The sequence below is a fragment of the Guillardia theta genome, assembly GCF_000315625.1.
Source record: "Guillardia theta CCMP2712 unplaced genomic scaffold GUITHscaffold_194, whole genome shotgun sequence".
NCBI classification, from domain to species: Eukaryota; class Cryptophyceae; order Pyrenomonadales; family Geminigeraceae; genus Guillardia; species Guillardia theta.
In genome coordinates this window covers 11454-21349 of record NW_005434482.1, presented here as the reverse complement: position 1 = coordinate 21349, position 9896 = coordinate 11454, and the positions used below count along the sequence as shown (strand labels likewise).

The window sequence follows — 9896 nt, the reverse complement described above, 5'->3', positions numbered from 1 at the left end:
TTTCGAGGGAGGAGGAAGAAGGAGGAGGAGGAGGGGAGGAGGAAGAAGGAGGAGGAGAAGGAGGAGGAGGAGGAGGAGAAGGAGAAGGAGGAGGAGAAGGAGGAGGAGGATAGTCACAAACCTTCCACGTTGAGGCTCAGTCATGCACAGAGCTGCGAGGCAGGTGAAGACTATGGAGGGCACAGCGACGATGGCAAAAGGAAGCCTCCAGCCATGCTGGGGCCCGACCACCCCGCTAATGAACTGCCCGATGCTGATGCCGAACCCCTGGGAGAGGGAGACTATGGCAGACACGACGTTCCTCCTCTCGTTCTCGAACATATCACCCAACATAGAGAATATCAGAGGTAGAGCCCCCCCGACAGCGATGCCTGTCAGGGCCCGCAGGAAGAGGAGCTCGTGGTATGACTTCACCCACAAGGTAGCCAGCGCCCTGGCAGCCTCTAAGTCAGCCATGAAACTAACGGACAAGAACTCACGGTCCCTCCCCTAGGATCACTACTCCACAGAACAACCACTTCCTTGGCATCTTGTCTGCTAGCCATCCTATCCACAGGGCGATGGGAGCGCCAGCCAGGAAGAACGCAAACGCAACCTCCCCGCCGAGTTTTTCGTCCCGTTGCTGAACAACCTGTAAGGTTGTAGAGCACTTTCAACACATGTACCTGAGGTGTGAAGGAGAACTCTTGTGATATCGCTGTGAGATTGGGCGCCATCAAGTTCTGATCCGCAAACAGGCAAGCTGTCAACAAGCAGATCATGGTGACGGTCAAAATCTTGCTCCATCCCAATCGAGTAGTCTTGGACCTCTCCCGCTCCACCTCCATCTCGAACGTTTCTTCCACAACCTCCCCTTCCTCCTCCTTCCCATTCGCTGGCAGCAGTCTGTCGGACACGGATAACCCGCTAGAATCTTCCTCCCTCGTTGCGCTGGTGGGGGGATCTGTTTCACTGGTGAGGGAGTGTCGTAGGATTTAGTAAGAGGATGACAAGTTCGCATTCTGTCTTCTCGTGTCCATGCGCATGCCTCACTCAATCTTAGAATGCTTGACCTGTTCCTTGCTGAACGGATCTACAACAATCTCACACCTCCCCTTCTGCCCTCGAACATTCTACAGCAACGACCCAGTATGTTTGCATATCCTTCAACCCCCGATGGCTGACTCCTGCTCCTACTGCATCTGTCTCATCATCTATTATCGTGTGCTTGGATTGCATCATCTTTCCGGAACTTCCGACCCTCCTAACCTCATGCAAGCTACTGTTGCGCCTTATCCATAGGATGTAGAACGCAATGATGCAGTCTTCTAGTACACTAGCTTCTCTTCCGCCATGATCAACACGGTAGCTCTCTTCGAACAAGTTCTCTTCTTCCTCCGAAGTTCATCTTGTCATCGTCAGCATTGTCTTCTGCTTACTTGTCTCCCCGCCGAGTCTCGTTCGCTTCGCCATGGAGCTCTTCCCGAATCCCTGCTCAACCACCCCCGTTTTGGTACTACCCCCTCGATGAAAAGAGTACCACCAACCCGATTCCAAAGAAATAATATGAAATAATAGTTGTTGCAAGAATTTTAAATCTGGCAAGAAACTTTCATACTTGTTGCTGTGAATCTGGAGGACCGGTATAACGACAACCCCACCCACTACCCCACCCATTTAGCCGAGCTCCCAACACGACAAACGGCGAGTCATCGAGATGATACCTGGCCATGACACGATAATATGCTGTACTCGCTCCTCCTCCCCCTCCTCCTCCTCCTCAAGCTCCTCCGCCTCCTCCTCCTCCTCCGCTTACCCCGCCTCCTCCTCCTCCTCCTCCTCCTCCTCCTCCTCCTCTCAAACATAAACACAACTTTCTCCTCAAACTCAAACTCAAACTCAAACTCAAACTCAAACTCAAACTCAAACTCAAACTCAACTTTCTCCTCGCACTCAACCTTTTCCTCCTAACCTTCCCTCCTCCACCACCACCTCGTCCTCCCTCCCCTTCTTCCTCCATCATCCCACCCCTTCTTCCTCCTTACTCCTCCCTTCCGCTCCCTCCAACTCACTCCCACTCCTGTGTCTGTCAGGTGATCACAACCACGATTTAATATCTTCAGCATCTTCAAACTTACATAAAATGACATGTGCAGATCCAATTGATCTGCTAGCCCAGCCATCTGGGCTGCTTCAAGTTAGCCTGACTCTTGCCAACAGCCTGCACATATCCGATGTTTGGACGCTTGAAGCCCTTGGTTGCCTCTCGAAATTCGTGGTCTGATAAAACCGAATTCATGTCAGTCACAAGTGGATAACAACGGAGTACAAACAACCCACCCAAAGTCAGCGACATAGTCTGAATCATCTCGGATTTGGCCTCAAGACCAGTCAGCTTGCACAAGAAGTCCGAAACTTCATGTAGTCCGTCTATCAGCGAGCCTTTTCGATCGCTATCATGCCCGTGGTTGCTTCGTTGTTCAGAATCCGTCGAAGTCTCACTAGATTCTGCTTTTGGAGGAATGTCCCCAAGCATGGCCCTGCGCCTTTCCAGGAGAGCTCGTTTCCTGTTCTGAACGTGACCGCAAGGGTCATGGTGACATCTTGTTTGTTTCCAATCTGAGCGGAGGACCTCACTCTGTTTCAAGTTTGACATGATCATGGCGCGTTTCTTGGCAGGGTCCAAGTCCATGCCGAGGATTCGAGATCTCGACAATCTTGCTGAGAAGTCCCGATGGGTTTCGTTGGAGAGTTTGTTTAGAAGGTCTGCATCGCGAGAATCTGCTGAGTCACTGGCTCCGACTTGTATGTGATTGGATGCCATGGCAATGATCGGATATCTGGAAAACACCGGCGTTAGCTTCGAGCGTGCTTACAGTTGATCAACAAAATTATCAGCAATACACTCGAACTATTGTGGTTTAGACTGAGGGCATCTTTGTCATAATGCATACTTCTTCCAAGTTTCTTGCTGGGTTTCATCTGCCATTCCCTAACATCCAATTTCACTGGCCTGTCTGCTCAGCACAATCGAAAAAGTGCTGCACACTCCTGTCCTTTCAACGACCATCTCCTCTCCTCCATTTCCAAAACGCTGAATCCTGGGACCAACTTGTAGACTAAAACTATTTTAAGTGTCACTGTAGTACCACCCACCCCATACCACCCTAAATGTCCCGAGTCGTTCCGTACCCTCCATTCATAACAAAGAGGAATACCACCCACCAATCCATATGCTATCACCCTCATGTTTGTCTGTATGGTACCCACCCCTATGACACACTACCCACACATCGATGACTGACCCCTCCATCCCCCAAATCCGTACATTCGGAGGCCTTTCCAAAAGGCAACTCTGCACTGAAGGGGTGGGTGGGGTAGGATGAGATTTCATGGGTAGTAGAGTCCAAATTGCTGTCTCCACACGGGTCCAAATGACCAAGATCCCAAGCTTGTGCATGGGTGGGTGTTTCAATTGTTTATGGGTAGGGTTGGTCACGGGGGTTGTTGTTGTCGTGATTGTTAAAAAGTGTTTTATATTCCGCTTCTCCCCTGACCCACCATTTACAGATCCAGAGGGTGATAGGGGTCCGGTCTCAATGGGGTCTGTAGGGGCAAAGGGATGGGTCCGAAGTGACAAAGAGGTCAGAGGTAGGTAGGGTGGTAAGTTTGCCAATGGTGATCCGATAGGGGGCGCGACAAGACAGTGAGGGGGGTGGTAGCCCTCTGTGGTGGGTCCAAATGACTGGTGAGAACAAGGGGGTGGTGTCAGCCTCCTCAATAATGGATCACCCCATCTCATTGATGAACAAAAAGTTTACAAGAACCCCTACCCCTCGGGTTATGACCCACCCACAAAGATTACCATGTTTTACCCCGATTTCCAAATTTTCAAGGATCGGAATGAGTACCCCACCCATTATGTGAGAAGAAGATCCCGCCGTTGCAACTCAGGACCGGTGGTCGATGACCTTCTTCTCGACCACCCCTGGAATGTAAATGTGAGGTGGTGATTGGTACGGCAACTTGTTCTAGTGCAAGGGGGTGTTTCTCGGGAAATGGGTAGGACCCACCCCTCTTTTTGCAACATAATCTTAAATCTATATGTGTCGGGAGATCACTCCAACTTTAAAATTCAACCCCAGATAGGTACAAAGAAATATATTGTTTCCGGTAGTGTTGGTAGTTCTCGCTGTTGATCGGAATCTTTCTGGTACTATCTGAATGGATTAATAAATATTTAAACTCTTTTAAAAATGGATGGGTACAGCTAGACTAATACTGTAGTAGGCACTGTAAAAGTTGCCGTACAGTTTGATCAGTACTGTTCGATTCTTGACGGCAGTTGTACCAGTCACGGTACTTAAGGAGAGTCAGCATCCAGTGACCTGAGTGAGTAGTGTCAAAGCCGGGGCCCGGCCGGGGCCCGGCCGGGGCGGGATTCCGACCGGCTGTTGGCATATGCACTGAGAAAAACTGAATTCGGGTCATTACGTTACAAACGGTTACTGTGAGTCAGCGTGCGTGTCCTATGCCGGAGAGTAGCAGGGAAACAACGGAATGGCGAGCAAGGAGGCGGGAGAAGGAGACGGGGAGAGGAGAAGGAGATGGGGAGAGGAAAATTATATGGGGAGAGCAGAAGCAGAAGCAGAAGGCAGAAGGCGGGAGAGATGTACAGGGAGGTACAGGAGGCAGGAGGCAGGAGGCAGGAGGCAGGAGGCAGGAGGCAGGAGGCAGGAGGCAGGAGGCAGGAGGCAGGAGGCAGGAGGCAGGAGGCAGGAGGCAGGGGGAAGGAGGAAGAAAAGAAGCGTCAAGAATGGAAGGAGAAGATATTCACAGAAGAGGCAGTGGAGGAAGGAGAGCTGAAGAAAAGGGTGAAAGTAAATGACCTAACTGGGCAGCAAGGGAGAAATAGTGGGGAGGTGATGCTGAACTGTAGAAGGATTGCGGTGTGAAGTATGGAGAAGACGCGAAAAGGAGATATGTGGCAGAGAGGGGGTGCATTGGTTTCCAGACAAACCAAAGGGAGATGCGGATGAGCGATAGGAGGGAAAGGAACAGCAAGGAGAGCGTGGGGCGTAAGCATGTACCAGGCTAGAGGAACGGAGGGGAAGGGCTATAACATCAAGGGTTAGACCGAAGGGCTTTTATCAGAAATCAGGAGCGATGTCAGCCTATGAGCATTTGCTGCTTGTCTTCTCGAGAAATTTGATAAGTTGAGGACAATTTTCTTGCCCTGCAATGCACAAAATTGAGCCTTGACGAGAGTATTGAGATCATTTCTGTATTGAACGAGAGAAGAGTGTTGATGATACCATGAGTATAACGTTGTTTGTCCCCAGGATGACAGGCTTCTGTCAACGAAGACAAAGTTCCATGTCAGAGTGAATGAAACGCAGCAATGCTGAGTCATCACACAAGGTGATTTAGATTGCAACCTATTGCGTTTCTGAATCAGAGTTGGGACAGCATGTAGACATTGGCGAAGACTGAACCAGACCCTGCTCGCTCAAGAAACATGCTGAAACTGAACCATCTCCGTCAGCACCTGCTCCTCCTCTTCGCCATCCATGTCGCTTCACAACAGACGTACGGTCCTGGGGAAGGAGGAGGGACCGTGGGGAGGAGGAGGAGGAGCGGGATGCCAGTGGCTCCAGTGATTGAGGACGTGAGCCCAGCGAACGGCCCAACGGCTGGAGGAAACATCATCACGATTGGGGGATGAACTTCGGGTCGGGGAACACAAACGTGCAGCCCTCGGTGAGCGTGGGAGGGTCTCCCTGCCAGCAGGTAGTGTGGGTGTCTGCGACTTCGGTGCTGTGTGAGGCTCCGGAGGGAGTGGGAGGGCACAAGCTCGTGACGGTGGAGGTGGGAGGAGTGAGCAGCTCGGCGAACCCGTCCACTTACTTCAACTACGACCCTCCCTCAGTCATAGCGATAGAACCAGGGCACGGCTCTGCTTCAGGTGGGACGATGGTGACTATCGTTGGGACCAACTTCGGCGCTACGAACAACAACCCGTCGGTGACGATAGGAGGGAGGCCCTGCCAGAATGTCGTCTGGCTCTCCAACACGAAGCTCCAGTGCGTCTCTCCTCCCGGCATCGGCATCGGAGACGTCCGCGTCTTTGTCCTCGACGAGTCCAGCCCGGAGAACTTCGGCACCATCTTCGAGTTTGACGCTCCGGTCGTCTCCAAGCTTGTCCCCGACCACGGGCCCAGCACAGGCGGGTACACGATGACCATCGAGGGGCTGAACTTCGGGACCATCGACAGCAAGCCGCAGATCAAGGTAGGAGGGAAGCAGTGCCGGAGCTCCGCCTGGAAGAGCAACGAGCAAGTCACCTGTGTCCTTCCCAAGGGTGTCGGACCCGAGAAGCAGGTCAGTACTTTGACAAGTTCCTGTCAAGTTGCCGCAGACTGCTGACGCGCTCTTCCCCTCCAGGTCACTGTGGACATCCTGGGGCAGCCCAGCCAGCCGACTCCCCGAGCTCTCTTCAGCTACGACGGCCCGATCATCACAGCCTTGCAGCCCGAGCACGGGGCGACGGTGGGAGGGACGCACTTGACCGTGCTGGGGGCGAACTTCGGGAACGAGGAGGACGGGAAGAAGCTGCAAGTGAGCATCGGGCAGATCCCCTGCTCCTCTCAGCGCTGGATCTCCGAGTCCTGCCTCTTCTGCATCACTCCAGCTGGGGTGGGAGCTGGGAAGGAGGTAGAGGCCGTTGTGTCAGCGATCAAGAGCTCCCCTTGCCCCAGAACCCCCGCCAAGTCCAAGTCCCCCTACGCGGGGTGTAAGTCCACGTTTGACTACGATCGGCCCAGCATTGACAGGGTCGAGCCCAACCATGGCCCAGCTGCCGGAGGATACTTCGTGGCGGCCCTGGGGGACAACTACGGGACGTCGCCGAACTTGATCAAGCTCTACATGGGGGGGGTGGAGTGCGAGAAAACCCAATGGGTCTCCAATACGAAAGCACGATGCCTCGTGCCCCCGGGTGTCGGGATTACGCACCTCATCGTCGACGTGGACGGTCAGAAGAACTCAGTCAGCAGCTCGCCTTCAGCTGAGGGAGACATCTTCACATATGATGCGCCAGTTGTCAAGCGCGTCCTCCCCTCAGCTGGAGACCCGATGGGGGGGCAGCTGGTGACGATCTACGGGGACAACTTCGGGTCGGACAAGGCGAAGGTGTCGGTGCTGGTCGGGCACGTGCCGGCGCGGGTGGTGCATGTGAACAACGAGCAGATGATGATTGTGATGCCTCAGGGGGAAGGGAACAGAGCAGTGCGAGTGAGAGTGGCGGACCAGGAGTCTGCTGCCCCGTCCTCCTCCTCCTCCTCCTCCTCCTCTTCTTCCTCCTCCTCCTCCTCCTCCTCCTCTTCATCGCAGGACGACTTCGAGTACAACGGGCCGAAAGTCAGCAAGGTGGTGCCCAACTTCGGGAGGACGCAGGGAGGTCAAGTACTGACCATCTCTGGCTCCGACCTCGGCACGCGCACGTCGCACATCGACGTCAAGGTGGGAGGCATCGACTGCATCGACTCCAGCTGGGTAGCGGAGACTTCCGTCCTCTGCACGACCCCACCTGGCTCAGGAGGGAGCAAGAGGGTGCAGATCGTGATCGACGGGAAGTTCTCAGCCTCCTCCCCCGACGACATGCGCTTCTCCTACGCCGCGCCCCTCATTACCTCCGTCTCCCCCGAGCAGGGGACGAGGGAGGGAGGTACGCGCGTCCTCCTCCAGGGCTTCAACTTCGGCCTCACCGACGCCCATCCTGTCGCCTTCGTCGGGCCCAGCAGGTGCCGAGCCACCGTGTGGACTGACGATGCAGCTGTCTCCTGCATCACCCCACCTTGGACGGAGGGCCCCACCATCCAGCCTGTCACAGTCCAGCTGAGCGGGCAGGTCTCGTCCTCCTCCCAGGCTGCCGTCTTCCAGTTCGGCTCCGGCAGCTCCCCCATGATCACGTCGCTCGCCTGGACGAGGGCGCCGACGGGAGGAGGCTTCACTCTGACACTCTTCGGGAACAAGTTTGAGCAGGAAGGCGCTGCCGCGTCTCTCGCCCGCTACGGAGGAGGATCCGCCCCCTGCAGGGTCACGAGGTGGATCTCGGAGAGCAAGGTCACCTGCACGGCCCCAGCTGGGGTCGGCTCCCAGCTGACGGTCTACTACCAGTCGAGGGGGTCCCCGGTGGCGGAGACGTTTGGGAGCGTGACGTTCGAGTACGATCCTCCCGTCGTCTCCTCCCTCTCCCCATCCGAGGGCCCCGTGGCGGGAGGGGAGCAAGTGACGCTGACGGGCTGGGGGTTCGGGCTGGCGGACACGAAGCCGGAGGTGAAGGTGGGAGAGGCCAGCTGGGGTCCAGCTGTATGGACTAGCGACTCCTCCCTCTCAGCACAGACCCCAGCTGGGGTCGGTCGTGTGCCGGTGCTGGTCAAGGTGGGAGGGCAGCCGTCCAAGGTGGAGGAGGCGCCACTTTACGACTACGAGGGGGAAACAGTCACGAGCATGCAACCTGAGACTCTGCCGACGGGAGGAGGAGCGACGGTAACGCTGTTCAGCAGGAACTTCGGGCAGGCCAGGGGCAGGAAGGACGTCAAGGTCACGTTGGGCGATGGAGCTCAGCTGGGGTCGAGCTGCACGCAGGCCAGGTGGGAGTCGTCGACGTCGATCACTTGCGTGGCTCCTGCTGGAGTTGGTAGGGACCTGGACGTGAAGGTGGAGGTAGAGGAGGAGGGAGGACGGAAGGACTTCATGGGCTTCGGCGTCGCCTCCTACAGGACCCCGTCGGTGACGTCGGTGGAGCCGGAAGAGGGGAACAGTGCTGGGGGGCTGCTGGTGACCGTGCTGGGGAGAGACTTTGGGACGTTCGACTCCAACCCGACAGTGAAGGTGGGAGGAAGGAGCTGTTCTAGAACCCTCTACGCGTCCGACTCGAAGCTCGTGTGCGTGACCCCGGCGGGAGGAGGAGGAGGGAGGAGCGTGGTTGCTGTGGTGGGAGAGCAGGAGTCTGCTCCGTTCAAGGTGAGGCGGAGGAATGGGATGAGAAGGGGGGAGCAAGGAGGGGGGAGCAAGGAGGGGCAGGGAAGAGGAGGAGGAGGAGGGGAGGAGGAGGTGTGGGACAGCGGTGGAATGACAAAGGTTCAGGGTTTCACTTACCTCCCTCCAACGACCTCCGAGGTCGATCCTTCGTCAGGTCCCGTCACAGGTAAACTCCCCTTCCCTCCTCCCACTCCCCCTCCCTCTCGCCTCCTCCTGCTCGCTTTCTCCGCCGTTTCTCCTTTTCCCCCTCCTTCTCCTCCTCCTTTGTCCTGCTCCCTGCTCTCTTCCCATCCTGTTCCTTCCCCTTCCTCCACCCGCCTTTCCTTCCCGATAGTCTGCCTCCTCCTCCTCCTCCTCTCCTCCTCCTCTTCCTCCTCTTCTCGTCTTACCTTCACCTTTACAGGTCGAACAAGCGTGACGATCTTTGGGAACAACTTTGGAACTTCAGCAGCATCTGAACCCAAGGCATTCATAGGAGATATTCAATGCCAGGTAACATCTCCATTTTCATCATCGTCATCATCATCATCATCAACAACAACAACAACAAAAGAAAAACCATCACAATCTCCACAATCAAAATTACAAATCATCTCAGCTGCCTTTAATATCCTTCTCACCCTCTTTGTCAGACTACTCGTTGGGTTTCAAACACGCAAGTGATCTGCGAGACATCACGTGGAAAAGATCTCTATGTCAAGCATCATGTCACTGTTGATGTTGAGGTGACTCCTCCTCCTCTGCTCTCCTCTCCTCTCCTCTCCTCTCCACTCCTCTGCACTTCTGCTTCATCTGGTCGCCTGTTCACTGGTTCAAGGAATTACAACTAAGAGTCCCTTCAAAGTAACGTTCTAGTGAAATCATGTTTTTTC

The 9896-nt window shown here is 55.1% G+C and overlaps 3 protein-coding genes across 3 annotated transcripts in view; 1 reads left to right on the top strand and 2 right to left on the bottom strand.

Moving 5' to 3' along the window:
* Positions 1-827, bottom strand: part of GUITHDRAFT_81763 (hypothetical protein) — a gene marked incomplete at both ends in the record, with an annotated part of 2178 nt that extends 1351 nt beyond the window's left edge. Inside the window, 3 exons of the mRNA XM_005820019.1 lie at positions 129-433; positions 480-622; positions 666-827. Coding sequence (XP_005820076.1) covers positions 129-433; positions 480-622; positions 666-827 — 610 coding nt within the window. The remainder of the gene's footprint in view (positions 1-128; positions 434-479; positions 623-665) is intronic.
* A 1270-nt stretch (positions 828-2097) lies between these two features.
* GUITHDRAFT_156156 (hypothetical protein) lies at positions 2098-2772 on the bottom strand (the record flags this gene model as incomplete). The annotated part of the gene is made up of 2 exons (XM_005820018.1): positions 2320-2772; positions 2098-2259 (listed from the first exon to the last, which is right to left on the bottom strand). A coding segment is annotated over exon 1 (259 nt), but the record flags the coding sequence as incomplete, so codon positions are not given.
* A 2725-nt stretch (positions 2773-5497) lies between these two features.
* Positions 5498-9896, top strand: part of GUITHDRAFT_148157 (hypothetical protein) — a gene marked incomplete at both ends in the record, with an annotated part of 5752 nt that continues 1353 nt past the window's right edge. The window contains 6 exons of the mRNA XM_005820017.1: positions 5498-5647; positions 5734-6360; positions 6424-9006; positions 9130-9190; positions 9428-9516; positions 9657-9749. Of these exons, the coding sequence (XP_005820074.1) occupies positions 5498-5647; positions 5734-6360; positions 6424-9006; positions 9130-9190; positions 9428-9516; positions 9657-9749 (3603 nt within the window). The remainder of the gene's footprint in view (positions 5648-5733; positions 6361-6423; positions 9007-9129; positions 9191-9427; positions 9517-9656; positions 9750-9896) is intronic.